Here is a 16,648-nt window from a genome sequence, read left to right on the forward strand (position 1 = left end):
TTGCTGTGAGTCCTTACCATCATATTCTATACTTTCACTATATGTGTACAGGGACATAAACAATATATAGTATTGTGTTGCATGTTTCTAAACTGTTTTTTTTTTTTAAGAGAGAGAGAGAACATGAATGGAGGAGAATGACAGAGGGAGAGAGAGACAGAGACAGAGAGAGACAGAGACAGAGTATCTTAAGCAGGCTTCATGCTCAGCACAGAGCCCAACGCAGGGCTTGATTACACAACCTTGGGATCATGACCTGAGTAAAATCAAGAGTTGGACACTCAGTCAACTGAGCCACTCAGGAGCCCTGTATGTTTCTAAACTTTAATTAGTGATATTAAACTGCACCTATCATTTTGTAACTTTTTCCACTTGACATTATGTTTTCAACATTTTTCCATGTTCTTTCATTTTAATTACTGAGTTCTTTTGAGTTAATTACTGAGCAAATTACTGAGTTCTTTCATTTTAATTACTCTATAGTCTTTCACTGTATGAATACACCTCATTTTATTCAGCCATTCTCCTGTTGATGGACATTTGTGTTGTTAACCATTTTCCACTTAGAAATGGCACCTTGAGGTCCTCCTAGACTGTACTTTGAGCTAAGACTTTTGGAGGGAAAGATTTTTCATTATGGGTTCAATTTTTTTTTTTTAATTTTTGTTTTCAACGTTTATTTATTTATTTGGGACAGAGAGAGACAGAGCATGAACGGGGGAGGGGCAGAGAGAGAGGGAGACACAGAATCGGAAACAGGCTCCAGGCTCTGAGCCATCAGCCCAGAGCCCGACGCGGGGCTCGAACTCACGGACCGCGAGATCGTGACCTGGCTGAAGTCAGACGCTTAACCGACTGCGCCACCCAGGCGCCCCTCCTGGAGTGAATTTTTACAGATGAATTGAGGACATACACTCTAATGGAAATTGTTTTAAAAGAAATGTAATGATCATGTGAAAATTAATAAAAGGAAATCTTCCTGGAGTCAGAAGAAGTCCAGAAGAAGTCAGGAGCTCTTATTCCCTACCACTCATAGTCAACTGCAGACCCCAACAAGAACAAAGTAATTTACATTCCCAACAAGAGGAATGTACTTTACTACTCCAGCAAGAGGAAGAAAGATTTTCTCCTTGCCTGGCAACAGCCCAGCCAATAAGAGACTGTCACGACTCAGCCAATGAAAACCCACTACCCTTCAGACTTCTAGTTTACTCCAATGGACTTTTTGCATGTAGCAGCCCCTCCCAACTCTGCCTTTCCTCTATAATAGAACATTCCTCTGCTTTGTTCTCCCAACTTGCCCATGGTTTTACTGCGGCTTGCATGTCCTGGACTGTTAGTCCCAATTACACCCATGTTTACTGATAAAATACCTGAGTTTTGTTTTTTTTTTTTAAATTTTTTTTTCAACGTTTTTTATTTATTTTGGGACAGAGAGAGACAGAGCATGAACGGGGGAGGGGCAGAGAGAGAGGGAGACACAGAATCGGAAACAGGCTTCAGGCTCTGAGCCATCAGCCCAGAGCCTGACGCAGGGCTCGAACTCATGGACCGCGAGATCGTGACCTGGCTGAAGTCGGACGCTTAACTGACTGTGCCACCCAGGCGCCCCGTGTTCAATTTTTTTTTTAATGTTTACCAGTCTTATTCATATTTTGTTTCTTCTTGCATCTTTTCTATTGTTTCTATTTTTCTAGAAAAACTGTTCATTTCAAATGTATTGCCATAGTATTTATATTATTCACTATCCCTACCCTTTTCTTCCCTAATAATCCTTATTTGTGCCTCCTTTTTTTCATGATCAGTCTTGTTAAAGGTTTATCTCCTTTGCTAAAGTTTCAGAGAACTGTTGCTATTATTGATCTTTTTCTTTTTTTTTTATTAACTTCTGCTTTTTTTTCTTCTTCTTTTGGAGGTTTACTCTGTTATTGTTGGGGTCTTTTTTAAGCCTCTTTAGTTGAATGCTTACTATTTATATTCAGTTTCTTATCTTTTTTCATCATTGCATTTAAAGCCATAAATTTCCCTCTAAGAACTCCTTTAGCTGCATCTTACAAGTTTTAATATGTATACGTTTGTTGTTGTTCGTTCTAAATATTCTGCATTTCCATTGTGGTTTTTTCTTTAATCCACAAAATAGTTAGGAATGTGCTTTTTCGTTTCCAAACATGTCTGTTTATGTTTACATTATTTTTGTTGTTGATTTCTTATTTCTTTGTGATCAGAGGATGTGGTCTATGTGATCTAAATTCATTAGAAACTCTAACCTGTAACCATAGGAGGTTTTGCTGCAGCTCCTGAGTAAGGCCTCAGAACTCCCACCATCTTCGCCTTAGTAAAGACATATGCCGGTGAAATTGCTGGCCATCTGCTACAAGCAGATAATGTTTATACCAAACAGATGGTTCTGCATTCCCTAAAAATCCCCAGAGGTTGACCTGGGGAAGGAAGTATCGAGCATCTCCCATGTGATCCTCCCCAAACTGGGGTGTAGGAACTAGATTGCTCTGCTCCTCCTATGAAAGTGAAACCTCATCTTCTTGGTTACAGCCAGGTCTGAAGGAGAAAGCAAGCACGGTGGAGGCTTATCCAGGAGCTTCTCTGGTAGTGACAGCTGAAGGGCAACAACCCCCAGGTGTTGGCGTTTAACTCTACACATGGGCAGAGCACTCCATCTCTGTCAGGGCTATCCTTATCCTCCCAGCAAACTAGAAAGTATTGGTAGGGGGGCCCAGGAGGCAAGTCTGAGGAACCTGTGCTGACCTCTTCAAACATTGAGTACTTACCAGACTCGACTGTGCTTTGGCTTTTTCCTTGGGATCAATGAAAAATTTAAGCCCCCAAAATGAAAGATCAAGAAATTATCCTCAGTCCCTATCCCACACAAGGGAAGCCCAGGGTTGGCCCTCTAGTAGGTTGCAATGTATCAAGAACCAGAGCTGGGCAAGACTGATCTGTGAGCCACATCATGTCATCAGACTGAGGGAACCAGACAGACACAGAGAACCATCAAAAGGTAATTGCAGAAACCAGAAAAGAGCAAGAGGTCTAAAGCAGAGATTGGGAGATGAAGGTCAGAGGAATTATTACAACTATAGGAATATACCATAGCCTTCTATTGTTATTTTAATTGGTTAATTCCTTCTTTCTGCTTTCTTTGGATTAATTTTTTTTCCAATTTCTGGAATTTTTAATTCATTTGTTTTGTTCTTTGCTGTTTGTTAACATAATTAAGACTCGAATTCTACTCTAAATGGTTCTTTAATTTTATCATTAGTTTTATTTTTAGTTTCTGATTTTTTAAAAATTATCATTGTTATTTTCTAGACACTTAAATTTTCAATTTGAACTTTCTCTTTGATTCTCAAGAATTAGAAGGATCTTTAGTGGCACATGGGTAGCTCAGTTGGTTAGCATCCAACTCTTGGTTTCAGTTCATTCTCTTTCTCCCATTTCTTTGCCCCTCTCCACGTCCCTCTCTCTGTCTCCAAATAAATAAACATTAAAAAAAAATAAAGAACATTTAATTATGTATGGATAGATGTTTTATTAATTTCAAGTTTTATCATATTGTGATTAGAGAACACTGTTTCTGCCATATCTACTGTGTGGAATGTATTAAGATTTTCATCTAATTTTGTTTTTTTTTAATGTTTATTTATTATTTATTTTGAGAAAGAGAGAGCATGCGAGCAGGGGAGAGACAGAGAGAGGGAGGGAGAGAGAGAATCCCAAGCAGGCTCCGCACTGTCAGCAGAGCCCAACTCAGGGCTTGATCCCAGCAACCGTGACATCATGATCTGAGTAGAAACCAAGAGTCGGGCGCTTAACCGACTGAGCCACCCAGGCACCCCTTGGTCTAATTTTGTAAATGTTCCATGAACATTTGAAAAGTCTGTTCTCACAGCAATTAGATCTACTTTATTATTCAGGCTTTCTAATTCTTTTATATCCTTTTTTTCATACACCTTATCTGTCATGGACTAAGAGAAGTCAATTAGGCTCTAATGTCTTTCTGTTTATTTCTTTTTTTATTTCTTACAGATTTTGCTTAATACATTTTAATACTTTATTTGCCTTATAGAAACTCATGACTGTAATATCTTCATTGTGGATTGTATGTTTGATCATTGTAAAGAGACTTTTTTTTTTTTTTTTTGCCTTATTTAATGCTTTCTTAACCTCTGACATCAACCTTGTCTGGTATAAGATTGTGATTTAATTGTGTTTTCCTTGCATTTTCCTGATATACCTGTACTATCTTTTATCTTTTATTTTCAACTTTTTTGACACTGGTTTCTGAAGATATTTTTATTTCAGTAGATGAGATTATCCTGTTGACATTTATAGATATGACTTAGTTCTGTATCACATTTTATGACCTACTTTCTGTTTTTAAGGATTCATTTGGTTTGTATCTTTCTCTAGATGGTGTATATTTCTTTGTTTCATGCATGTTCCTTCTGATTATTTAGGAAGGTCTGTATTCTGTTTTTAGCTCTTCTAATGTTTGTCTTTATTTTATAACTTTTAAAAACATACTTTATTTTTTTTAAGTTTATTTGAGAGAGAGAGAGAGAGAGAGAGAGAGAGAGAAAGAGAATCCCAAGCAGGCTCCATGCCATCAGCACAGAGCCCAATGCAGGGCTTGATCCCAACAGTGAGATCATGACCTGAGCCAAAATCAAGAGTTGGACAATTAACCGACTAAGCCACCCAGGAACCCCTATCCTCTATTTCTTTAGACTAAATCTACTTCTTACAAGCAGTGACCAAATTATAATTCCATTCATCTCATCTCCTTTACTCTGCCTAATTTTAATCAGTATATTATTGTTATTAGTTCTTTTAGTGATCATTGGTATACTTTTGAATGTACCTCTATCTCTGTTAATTGATTTATAAGATGTAAATGTTATCTTTGACCTTGAATATTAAAAATAAAGAGGGGCGCTGGGTGGCTCAGTCAGTTGGGTGTCCGACTTCAGCTCATGATCTCGCAGTTTGTGAGTTCAAGCCCAGTGTCAGGCTCTGTGCCGACAGCTCAGAGACTGGAGCCTGCTTCGGATTCTGTGTCTCCCTCTGTCTCTGCCCCTCCCATGCTCATGCTCTGTCTCTCTCTCTGTCTCTCAATAATAAATAATCATTTAAAAAAACTTAAAGATAAAGAAATCAACATCCTTTTGCCACCTTCCATCTTCCTACATCTTCCCTTCTTAGTTTTTGTTAATTTTATAACTTTTGCTGGTATAGTTTGTAATATAAACATTCTGAGTAATATATAAAATAGTTATTAAGAGAATGAGCTCTGGAACCAGACTGCCTAAGTTGGAATCTTGACTTTATCATTTTTAGGTGTGTGACCTTGAGCAGATTGCTTAACAGATATTTATTTGTTTCCTTGTTTTTACAATGGATATAACAATAGGTTCTACCTCACAGGTTTGTTTTCATGATAATGAATGAAAGTATAGTATTAGAACAGTGCCTGACACATAATGAGCATCTAGTAATTATAAGATATTGCATTAATTATTATGAAGTAGATTTCCAGTTTTGTTTTCATCCCAGTTCTATATTTCAACTGACTACCATGTTCAGGTTCTCTGTTCATCTCTTGGTTGCCTAAAATCCATTCTCAAGTAGTTAAGAGACACTAATGGCAGGGGCACCTGGGTGGTTCAGTCGGTTAGGCGTCCAACCCTTGATTTCAGCTCAGGTCATGATCTTGCAGTTCATGGGTTCAAGTCCTTGGGCTCCCATGGAGCCTACTTCAGATTTTCCCTCTGCTCCTCCTCTTCTCTCTCTCTCTCTCTCTCTCTCTCTCTCTCTCTCTCTCAAAATAAATAAATAAATAAACCTTAAAAAAAGAGAGAGAGACTAATGGGAGTTATAATTTCTAAACCTTTTATGTTCAAAAACATTTGATGCCTTTTACTTGAAAGGAAGTTTAGTATGTAAAATAATAGTACCTACTATTGAGCACTTATTAAAATCACAGGTGATCTGTATTCATTATTATATCATTTTACCTCATAATAATGCTATAATTTTATTTTTATTTTTTTAAGTAAGCTCTATGCCCAATGTGGGACTTGAAATCACCATGAGATCAAGAGTTGTATGCTGTACAGACTGAGCCAGGCACCTCCTTCATAATAATGCTATAAGTCAAGTATTACGTGTATTATTCATATCCCCTTTCACAAATGAAAAGGCAAGTCACGCTTCCTTTCTCAGACTTTGCTGGCATTGAACCATTATCTAACATTGATGTGGCTGTGGAGAAATCTGAGGCCAATCTCATTTATTTCCCTTTAAAGATGCCTTGATCTTTTTGCCTGAATGCTCAAAGGATTATTTATTTTTGAAGTCTAGTAAAATTCAGTGGGATATGTCAGAAGGGTCATTCTGTGTCGGTTTTCTTGGGACATTGTGTGTTCTTTCAGTCTGTGAAGTGTGCTTTCACTTACACGAAGTTGCCTTGAATTCTACTTTGAATATTTTTTCTTTTCCACTTGTTCCATTCTCCTTCAGGTGGACATGCTGGATATCCTTTATCTTCTGTGTCCATAATTTTGCCTCAAATTCGTTTTAGCTCTTTTTAAATTTCCATTTCCTTTTTCTCACTTTTCTTACCTAGCCCTCGTTTAAGTCTAACTGTGTTGTTATCCTTGTCTGCCTTCTTCTTCCGCCCCATTTATAATATGGCTTTAATTTTTAGGATCTTTTCCTTTTCTTCCTTCCTGAGTTCTGCTAGCTTATTTCACAATTCCTTCTGTTATCTCATCATCATTCTGCTTTGAGGTCTTATTTTTTGAACGGTTTCATTAAGTCCTTTGAATTCACAGCCGTATGCTTGATCTGCTTCATGGCAACGTATTTCTGGAAAATTTATTTTTATAACATTTCATTTCCTCCTTTTTCTTGTAGATTTGCTGTGTAGATCTTGGTTTCCTTGGTTATTACTTGTTACTAAACAAAAAGAGTTCTTCCTCAACCAGTTACTTACAGGAAGCAACTGGAGCAGTGAATTGTATTAGTAATGAGGCTGCTGTGGTCCAGAGTGTGTGTGTGTGTGTGTGTGTGTGTGTGTGTGTGTGTGTGTGAAAAAGAGAAAAAAGGAGAAACATAGAGACAAAAATATTCACATAGATTGGTTTAGCTAATGTTATCTCCCCAGCAGATGCTCATAATATACTTTCCCTCAACCCATTTCATTAACAGACTGCCTCCAACATAGGTAACATTTTTAAGGAATTTATCATTCAGCACTGCCTTGTCCTCCTATTTCATGATGGCAAATAGAGTCCTTGAAAGTTCCCACAACTTGTGCTCCCTTAAACTTTCATTGTAAGTCAGGGTGGTGGTTCTGCCCCTCAAGTGTACCATCTGTTTGGATCTATACCAACTTTGAGAAGTAAAATCACAGCAGTTATTTAATCTCAACATACTCTGGACTCTGGTATAATTTTCATTGAATTTGGTAGGCCATCCTCATTAATTGTGCCTTAGGGAGTTTGTGTTTATTTTCCTTATTTTCTTGTTTTTGGGTGATCTCAAGGATGACAAGATGACATCATGAGCTAATTTTATTTTGTTATTGTAAAATATTTTGGCATTTTATTTTATTTTTAAATGTTTATTTATTTTGAGGGGTGAGGGAGGGGCAGGAGGGAGGCAGAGGGAGAAAGAGAGAGAGACAGGCAGACAGAATCCCAAGCAGTCTCCATACTGTCAGCGCAGAACCCAAACGGGGCTGAAACTCACAAACCATGACCTGAGCCAAAGTCAAGAACTGGATGCTTAACCGACTGAGTCACCCAGGCACTCCATAAAATATTTTGGTACTTTAATTTTTTATTTTAAATTAGAACCATTTTTTAAGAGTGCCTCTAATCTTAGAGCAGGTAGCATACCACCTCAGACCCTGTTAAGTGCGAAAAATAGCTTCCAGTTTTTTGCACAATATAGTCCCAACAAGATATCTCCTCATCATATAGCAAGTAAGAGCAAAGCTCTGGATTCAAGTTCAAATCTGTCCAAATCCAGAGCCTGAGTTCTTTTCATCATAGAACTACATCTTAAAGAATACAGATATCTCTTTACAGTGTCTTTATTATGTTTCCTCTTATAAACATTTTTCATTAACTACTGTGTTTGTTTCCTGGTTTTTAGTGTGACAAGTACAAGACTGGAGTTATTGATGGACCGGCATGTAATAGCCTTTGTGTTACAGAGACTCTTTACTTTGGGAAATGCTTATCCACCAAGCCCAACAATCAGGTATGGACATTATGAATAAACATTCCAGACTGATAGTGCACTCTACTTTTACCTTAAATTAACATATTATTAAAAGAATTCTTGAGCCAGAGCTTTAGGAAATTTTATATACTTTAATTTTGTATGCTTTGATTCACTCATCCAATAGATATTAATCCTTTATTCCCAGTATATTCCAGACACTTTAGTTGTTAGGAATATAGTGGTAATTGAGATAGATAAGATTACTTCCATTATGGATCTTATATTAATTAATAGTGACTGATTCTGGGGTATGGGATTAGGGAAATGGAAACAGATGAGTTTTGCCTTTCATCTTTCTGTGTAATATGACTTTAAAAAATTTACTTCTAGCTATAAATGCTTACATTAAGAAACAAGAAAGATCTCAAATCAACAACCTAACTTTACAACTTAAGGAACTTGAAAAAGAACAAACTAAACCCAAAGCTAGCAGAGAAAAATAAATAATACAGATTACAGGAGAGAGAAATGAAATGGAGAATAGAAAAACAATAGAAAAAAATCAATGAAACCAAAGGTTGCTTCTGGGAAAATATCAACAAAATTGACAAACCTTTAGCTAGATGGTCTAAGAAGAAAAGAGAAGGCTCAAATTTCTAAAACCAAGACTGAAATGGGGATATTACTATTGATTCTATAGAAATAAAAAGTATTAAATGAGTACTATAAACAATTGTACACCAGGTTAAATAACCTAGATGAAATGGACAAATTCCTAGAAACAGAAAGCCTACCAAGAAATAGAAAATCTGAATAGACCTACAACTAGGAAGGAGATTGAATTAGTAATCAAAAGTCTCCCAACAAGAAAAGCCCTGACCCTGTTGCCTTCACTGGTGAATTCTACCAAACATTTAAATGCTTCTCAACCTTTCCCAAAAAATTGAAAAGGAGGGAATACTTCCTAACTCATTCTGTGAGGCCAGCATTACCCTGATACCAAAGCCAGATAAAGACACTACAGAAAATCTACAGACCTTGTGAACATTAATGCAAAATCCTCAACAAAATACTACCCAACCAAAATGAATGTAATAAAAAGATCATACACTGTGACCAAATAGGATTTATTCCTGGAATGCAAGGATGGTTCAAGATACAAAAATCAATCAATTTAATACACTAGATTAACAGAATGAAGGGGAAAAAAACCCTGGGATCATCTCAGTTGATGCAGGAAGAAAGTATTTGACAAAATTCAGTACCCTTTCATGATAAAAATACTCAACAAAGCAGGAATTAACGAATTTATTTTTTTTTTAACGTTTATTTCTTTTTGAAACAGAGAGAGACACAGCATGAATGGGGAAGGGGTAGAGAGAGAGGGAGACACAGAATTGGAAGCAGGCTCCAGGCTCTGAGCCATAAGCCCAGAGCCGGACGCGGGGCTCGAACTCACCGATGGTGAGATCGTGACCTGAGCTGAAGTCGGACGCTTAACCGACTGAGCCACCCAGTCGCCCCCAACAAAGCAGGAATTAGAAGGCAACTACAACATAATAAAATCCATATATGAAAAATCCACAGCTAATTTCATACTTGATGGTGAAAGTCTGAAAGCTTTTCCTTTAAATTCAGGAACAAGGCAAGAATGCCCACTGTTGCCACCTGTATTCAAAACAGTACTGGAAGTTCTAGCCAAACAGACAAGTAAGAGAAATTTTAAAAGGCATCCAAATTAGAAAGGAAAAAGTAAAATTATTTTTGTATGCAGATGACATGATCTTTTATGTAAAAAACCTTGTTTTGGTAGAAAAACCTTTTATATAGAAAAAAATTGTTAAGCTAATAAATTAATTCAGCAAAGTAGCAAGAAACAAAGTCAACACATAAAAACCAGTTGTATTTCTATACACTAACAATGAACAATCCACAAAGGAAATTACGAAAACCATTTACAATAGCATCGAAAAGAATAAAGTACCTAGGAATTAACATACCCAAGGAGGTAAAGGACTTGTACAATGATAACTTCAAAGCATTGTTGAAAGAATTAAAGACATAAACAAATGGAAACATATCCCATGTTCATGAATTGAAAGACTTAGTATTGTTAATCTCTTTCAAAATCCTGATGACATTTTTTGCAGAAATAGAAAAACCCACCCCAAAATTAAAAAGGAATCTCAAATAACCTCAAATAGCAAAACAATCTTGAAAAAGAACTACAGAGCTGGAGGATTCATATTTCCTGATTTCAAAACTTACTATATAAAGGGGTGCCTGGGCGGCTCAGTCAGTTAAGCGTCCAGCTTTGGCTCAGGTCAAGATCTCACAGTCCGTGAGTTCGAGCCCTGCATCATGCTCTCTGCTGTCAGCACAGAGCCTGATTCAGATCCTCTCTCTGTGTCCCTTCCCCACTCACTTGCTGTCAAAAATTAAAAAATAAACAAACATTAAAAAAATACTACACAGCTACAGTAATCAAAACAATGTTTACTGGAATAAAGATAGACATATAGATCAATAGAGTAGAGAGCCTAGAAATAAGCACCCACATATCTGATCAAGTAATTTTTGACAAGAGTGCTATGACCATTCAATAGAGAAAGGAGTCTTTTCAACAAATGGTGCTGGGAAAACTGGATATCCACATGCAAAAGAACGAAGTTGGACCCTTACCTAATGCCATATGCAAAAATTAAGTCAAAACATATTAAAGACTAAAATGTAAGAACTGAAACCGTAAAACTCTTGGAAAAAATATAGGGCAGGGGCACCTGGGTGGCTCAGTCTGTTAAGTGTCCTACTCTTGATTTTACCTCAGGTCATGATCTCATAATTTGTGAGTTTGGCCCTGTGTCAGGCTCTGCACTCACAGCACAGAGCTGGCTTGGGATTCTCTTTCCCTGTCTCTCTGCCCTTCTCCCTGCCCTGTCTCAAAAATGAATAAATAAACATTAAAAAAATTTTTTTAATTTTTTAATTTTTAAAAATTTTTTAAATATAGGGCAAAAGCTTCATGACACTGGATTTGGCAATGATTCCTTGGCTCTGACACCAAAGGCACAGGCAACAAAAGAAAAAGAGACAAATTGTACTTCAGAAAAATTTAAAATTTTGTGCATCAAAGGGCGCCTGGATTGCCCAGTTGGTTAAGCATCCGACTTTGGCTCAGGTCATGATCTCATGGTTTGTGAGTTTGAGCCCTGCATCAGGGTCTGTGCTGAGCCTGGAGCCTGCTTCAGATTCTGTGTCTCCCTCTCTCTCTGCCCTTCCCCCACTCATGCTTTGTCTCTGTCTCTCAAAAATAAATAAATGTTAAAAAAAAATTTGTTTTAATTTTGTGCATCAAAAGAATATCAATAGAGTAAAAAGCAAATCCACAGAATGAGAGAAAACATTTGCAAATCATGTATCTGATAAGAGGTTAATATCCAGAATATATAGAGAACTTCTAAAACTCAACAACAACAAAACAACCATATTTAAAAATGTACGAAGGACTTGAATAGGCATTTCTCAAAAAAAAAAAAAAAAAAAAAAACACAAATGGCCAATAAGCACATGAAAAGATGCTCAGCATCACTTGATCTTAGGGAAATGCAAATCAAAATCACAATGAGATACCACTTCACACCCATTAGGATGGCTACTATGCAAAAAATGGAAATTGACAAGGGTTGGTAAGGATGGAGAGAAATTGGGAACCCTTGTGCACTATTGGTGGGAATGTGATATGGCACAGCCATTGCAAAAAGCAATATAGCAATTCCTCAAAATATTAAACATAGAATGATTTTATGATCCAGCAATTTCACTTCTGGGTATATACCTTAACAAATTGAAAGCAGAACCTTTATAAAAGATATCTGTACAACAATGTTCATAATAGCATTATTCACAGTAGCTACAATGAGGAAGCACTCAAGTGTCTATCAGCAGGTGAATAGAAATGCAAAATGTGGTATATACATATGGGTTATTAGCTTTAAAAAGGAAGAAATTCTGATACATGCTAATACATGGATGAATCTTGAGGACATTATGCTAAGTGAAATAAGCCAGTCACAAAAAGACAAGTTTTGTATTGTTCCATTTATATGAGATACTTAGATTAGTTAAAACTGTAAAGACAGAAAATAGAATGGTGATGTCAGGGGCTGGGGTGGGTGAGGAGGGAGAGCAGGGAGTTATTATTTAATGAGTATAGAGTTTAACTTTTATGAGATGAAGAGTTCTGCAGATGGATGGTGGTGATGGCTGCACAACATTGTGAATGTAATACCAAAGTGGTTAAGATGGTAAATTTTATGTTTTTAATATTTTGCCACAATTTAAAAACTGGAAAAAATAAAATTCATCATGGTCAAAAATATATGTATTTAAGCATGCATAGCTTTTATAATTAAAAAAGTTATGGACAAAAGCTCAATCCTAATGTTTTGTTACTTTGTGTGTTTTTATAAGAAGAGGACACTAAAAATACAGTGGTAAAATTTTCTACTTAGCCTAAAGAATAATTTGTCATTCTTTTTTCATATAGATGTATTTAGGGATTTGGGGTAATCTACCAGGTGTTGTGAAATGTCAAATGGAACAAGCACTTCATCTTGATTTTGGGACTGAATTGGAACCAAGGAAAGAAATAGTGCTATTTGATAAGCCAACTAGGGGAACAACTGTACAGAAATTCAAAGAAATGGTCTACAGTCTCTTTAAAGTAAGTATATCCAGGGGCGCCTGGGTGGCTCAGTCGGTTGAGCGTCCGACTTCGCTCAGGTCACGATCTCACGGTCCGTGAGTTCGAGCCCCGCATCAGGCTCTGTGCTGACAGCTCAGAGCCTGGAGCCTGCTTCAGATTCTGTGTCTCCCTCTCACTCTGGCCCTCCCCCCGTTCATGCTCTGTCTCTGTCTCAAAAATAAATAAATGTTAAAAAAAAAATTTTAAAAATAAATTAAAAAAAAAAAAAAGTAAGTATATCCATTCACATGTTGTTAGTGTGAGGCAGTATATTCTTCTGGAAGAGTTGGTAAAACCTCATCCTAAGCCACAAAAATGTTGGTATTCTTTAACCTGTATCAAGGTCTCCATCTTGAGGAAATAATTCAAACAAAATGTGTGGAAGATGTTTATATTAACATTATTTATGATAGCTAAAAATATCCAGATATGAAAGGGGAATTCATTAAATTGATGAGCTGCTCTATAGTTTGACATTGTAACTGGCATACATTATTAAAGATGGGGGAGGGGATAAAATGAGTATACATACCCTGATTGCAAATTATTTCTCAAAGATTTAAAGAAATATTCATACAAAGATTAAATATATTAAAAGATAAAAATAGTTACAATTTTGGAAAGAATCTCTTTTTATTGCTGTCATATTTTCACTCAAAATCTTTTTTTTCTGGGGTTCCTGGTTGACTTAGTCAGTTAAACATTCGACTAGTGGTTTTGGCTCAGGTCACGATCTTGCAGTTCATGGGTTCTAGCCCCACATCGGGCTCTACACTGAGAGTGTGGAGCCTGCTTGGGATTCTCTCCCCCTGCCTCTGCCCTTCCCCTACTCACTTTCTCTTTCTCTCAAAATAAGTTTTTTAAAAAATCTTTCTTTTCTTTGAACAGTTTACATTTTCAGACTATTTATCCCAAGAATCTTCATGGGGAAATACTTTTTTTTTTTTTTTTTAGTTTTTATTTAATAAACACCCAACATGGGACTTGAACTCACAACCCCAAGATCAAGAGCTGCACACCCCTCCAACTGAGCCAGCTGGGAGCCCCAATACTTTTTAACCTTCATCATTGGAATGATATAACTTGAACAAAATAGTTCTATTAATGTATTTAACTACAAAATAGGAGAAAATAACTTTCCATTGACCCACATTAAACTTTGGATATGAGCACATTACACTGCAATTTTGCAAGTAAATGTATAAATAAGACAAAACTAATACTTAGTGTCTTGGATAACTGTATTTATCTACAGGGCCCAAGGGGCTAATGGAAGCTAGGGTGGCCATTTCTTAAAAAAATATATACTTAATGAAGTGGGTTTTACTATAATTATATAAAATATACTTATTCACTTAGTAAGCATGATATTTGGAGATGTATTAAGTTCCTTTATGGAGATTCAGTAACAAGATCATTACTTAGCATAGTAATCCTGTAAAGTTAGTATGTATATTATATGTGAGGTATTTTTCATTCCTTATACACATAGGCAAAATTGGGTGACCAAGGAAACCTCTCTGAACTGGTTAATCTCATCTTGACGGTGGCTGATGGAGACAAAGATGGCCAGGTTTCCTTGGGAGAAGCAAAGTCAGCATGGGCACTTCTTCAACTAAATGAATTTCTTCTCATGGTGATACTTCAAGATAAAGAACATACCCCCAAATTAATGGGATTCTGTGGTGATCTCTATGTGATGGAAAGTGTTGAATATACCTCTCTTTATGGAATAAGCCTTCCATGGGTCATTGAACTTTTTATTCCATCTGGGTTCAGAAGAAGCATGGATCAGTTGTTCACACCATCATGGCCTAGAAAGGCTAAAATAGCCATAGGACTTCTGGAATTTGTGGAAGATGTTTTCCACGGCCCGTATGGAAACTTCCTCATGTGTGATATTAGTGCCAAAAACCTAGGATATAATGATAAGTATGATTTGAAAATGGTGGACATGAGAAAAATCGTGCCAGAGACAAACCTGAAAGAACTTATAAAGGATCGCCACTGTGAGTCTGATTTGGACTGTGTTTATGGCACGGATTGTCGAACTACCTGTGATCAGAGTACAATGAAGTGTACTTCAGAAGTGATACAACCAAACTTGGCAAAAGCCTGTCAGTTACTCAAAGACTACCTACTGCGTGGTGCTCCAACTGAAATTCGTGAAGAATTGGAAAAGCAACTTTATTCTTGTATTGCTCTCAAAGTCACAGCAAATCAAATGGAAATGGAACACTCTTTGATACTAAATAACCTAAAAACGTTACTGTGGAAGAAAATTTCCTACACAAATGACTCTTAGTTCATTTGGACATCACGACCATCATAGGAAACTTAACAATTCTAAGGAAAAATTTTGAGCATTAAAAAAATGGCTTCTGACTCAAATCCTTTCCAGTTATACGAAACCCCTTTTCCCTGGTTTTAAGAAGCCATCATCTTAAGATACATATTGATTGCTTGAAGGAATGGCAGGAGGTATAGGATGAACTGATCCAAAGATTAATTCCTGCATTAGAAGCCCTGGTACATTTCTTCCCAGTACATTCACTGTGTTAACTATTTTGACTAATGACCTAAAATAATGCTGTGAAAAGCCTCATCCCATAAACAGTGAGAGTTATTTCGTAGATTTTACTTAAGCCAAAATACCATTGCTGGAAACATTGCAATGAAGCTGCTGTTTAAAAAATATATATATACGTACACTTACTGAAGTCTTAGCATGGTAAAGTTTGCACATTAACAAGAAATTAAGACTGCAAAGCAGGTAAAGTTACTCCTTTATAAACAGATGTTGGGTTAATAGCATGGTTTGTTGTATTTATAGACCTAAAAACATGTTACATGGCTTCAGAATGTTGAGTGGCTATTAGCTTAAAAATAAAAATCCATCAGAAAGTGTTCTACTTGGCAATATGTAACTGCCAAGTTTAGAGGCTGAAACTGGATGAGCTTTCATCATCCTTGATTTGATGGGTCCTTCATAGTGTCAATGAGCAGTCCTTCGAAACTGACTTAAGGCCATCAACTCAATCCAAATCCACAAGTCTGAATTTGAGCTATGGGGAAGTGGGACATTAAGAGGCAGACTCTGAAATCATGGGACTTTTTAATAACAATTTCCCATTTTGAACAGTATTTCCTGTTGGCCAAAGGGCTATTTCTTAAGAGGCATGTAAATTTATTTTTCCATGTGAACTTGATATGCAAGTTAATATTTGTTCATGTTATTTTCATGTTTATTAAGATCTGGCATGTACCTTTCAACATCTCTTTTGAAGGAACCTCTTTTGAAGGAAGACCCAGTATTTTTTGCTCCAAGGTTTCACCTGATTAAAGTGAAATGTTACGTGAACTTCACTGGACAGCCTTCTCTCAAAAATTAAAGCCATTGATGAGCACGTTTTGCTTACTTTAAAATGGTGTAGTTTGAAGGTACCTTTTCTTCCCACTAACCATCTGGTTACAATAAATGAATGGAAGAAATATTTCCTAGTGGATGGTTGGTCTGTTGCTTGCCAGACTTTTTAACGGAGAGCTGTATATCATACAATTAGAGGGACAACTCCTGTCACGGAAAACAGAAGCCCAAGAAGCAGGTGTGAACTTTGAGTCAATATGTAAAGTTATACTTGTTTCTTGAAGCAA

The 16,648-nt window shown here is 36.6% G+C and overlaps 1 protein-coding gene across 2 annotated transcripts in view; it reads left to right on the forward strand.

Annotated features, from left to right (window-relative positions):
- DIPK1A (divergent protein kinase domain 1A) overlaps positions 1-16,592 on the forward strand; it is a 113,611-nt gene extending 97,019 nt beyond the window's left edge. For both annotated transcript variants that reach the window (XM_047871108.1, XM_047871107.1), the window contains exons 3-5: positions 8,179-8,286; positions 12,797-12,973; positions 14,487-16,592. In XM_047871108.1, coding sequence (XP_047727064.1) covers positions 8,179-8,286; positions 12,797-12,973; positions 14,487-15,299 — 1,098 coding nt within the window. In that variant the 3' untranslated portion in view covers positions 15,300-16,592. The remainder of the gene's footprint in view (positions 1-8,178; positions 8,287-12,796; positions 12,974-14,486) is intronic.
- Positions 16,593-16,648: the final 56 nt, after the last annotated feature.

Source organism: Prionailurus viverrinus, chromosome C1 (assembly GCF_022837055.1).
Source record: "Prionailurus viverrinus isolate Anna chromosome C1, UM_Priviv_1.0, whole genome shotgun sequence".
NCBI classification, from domain to species: Eukaryota; Metazoa; Chordata; class Mammalia; order Carnivora; family Felidae; genus Prionailurus; species Prionailurus viverrinus.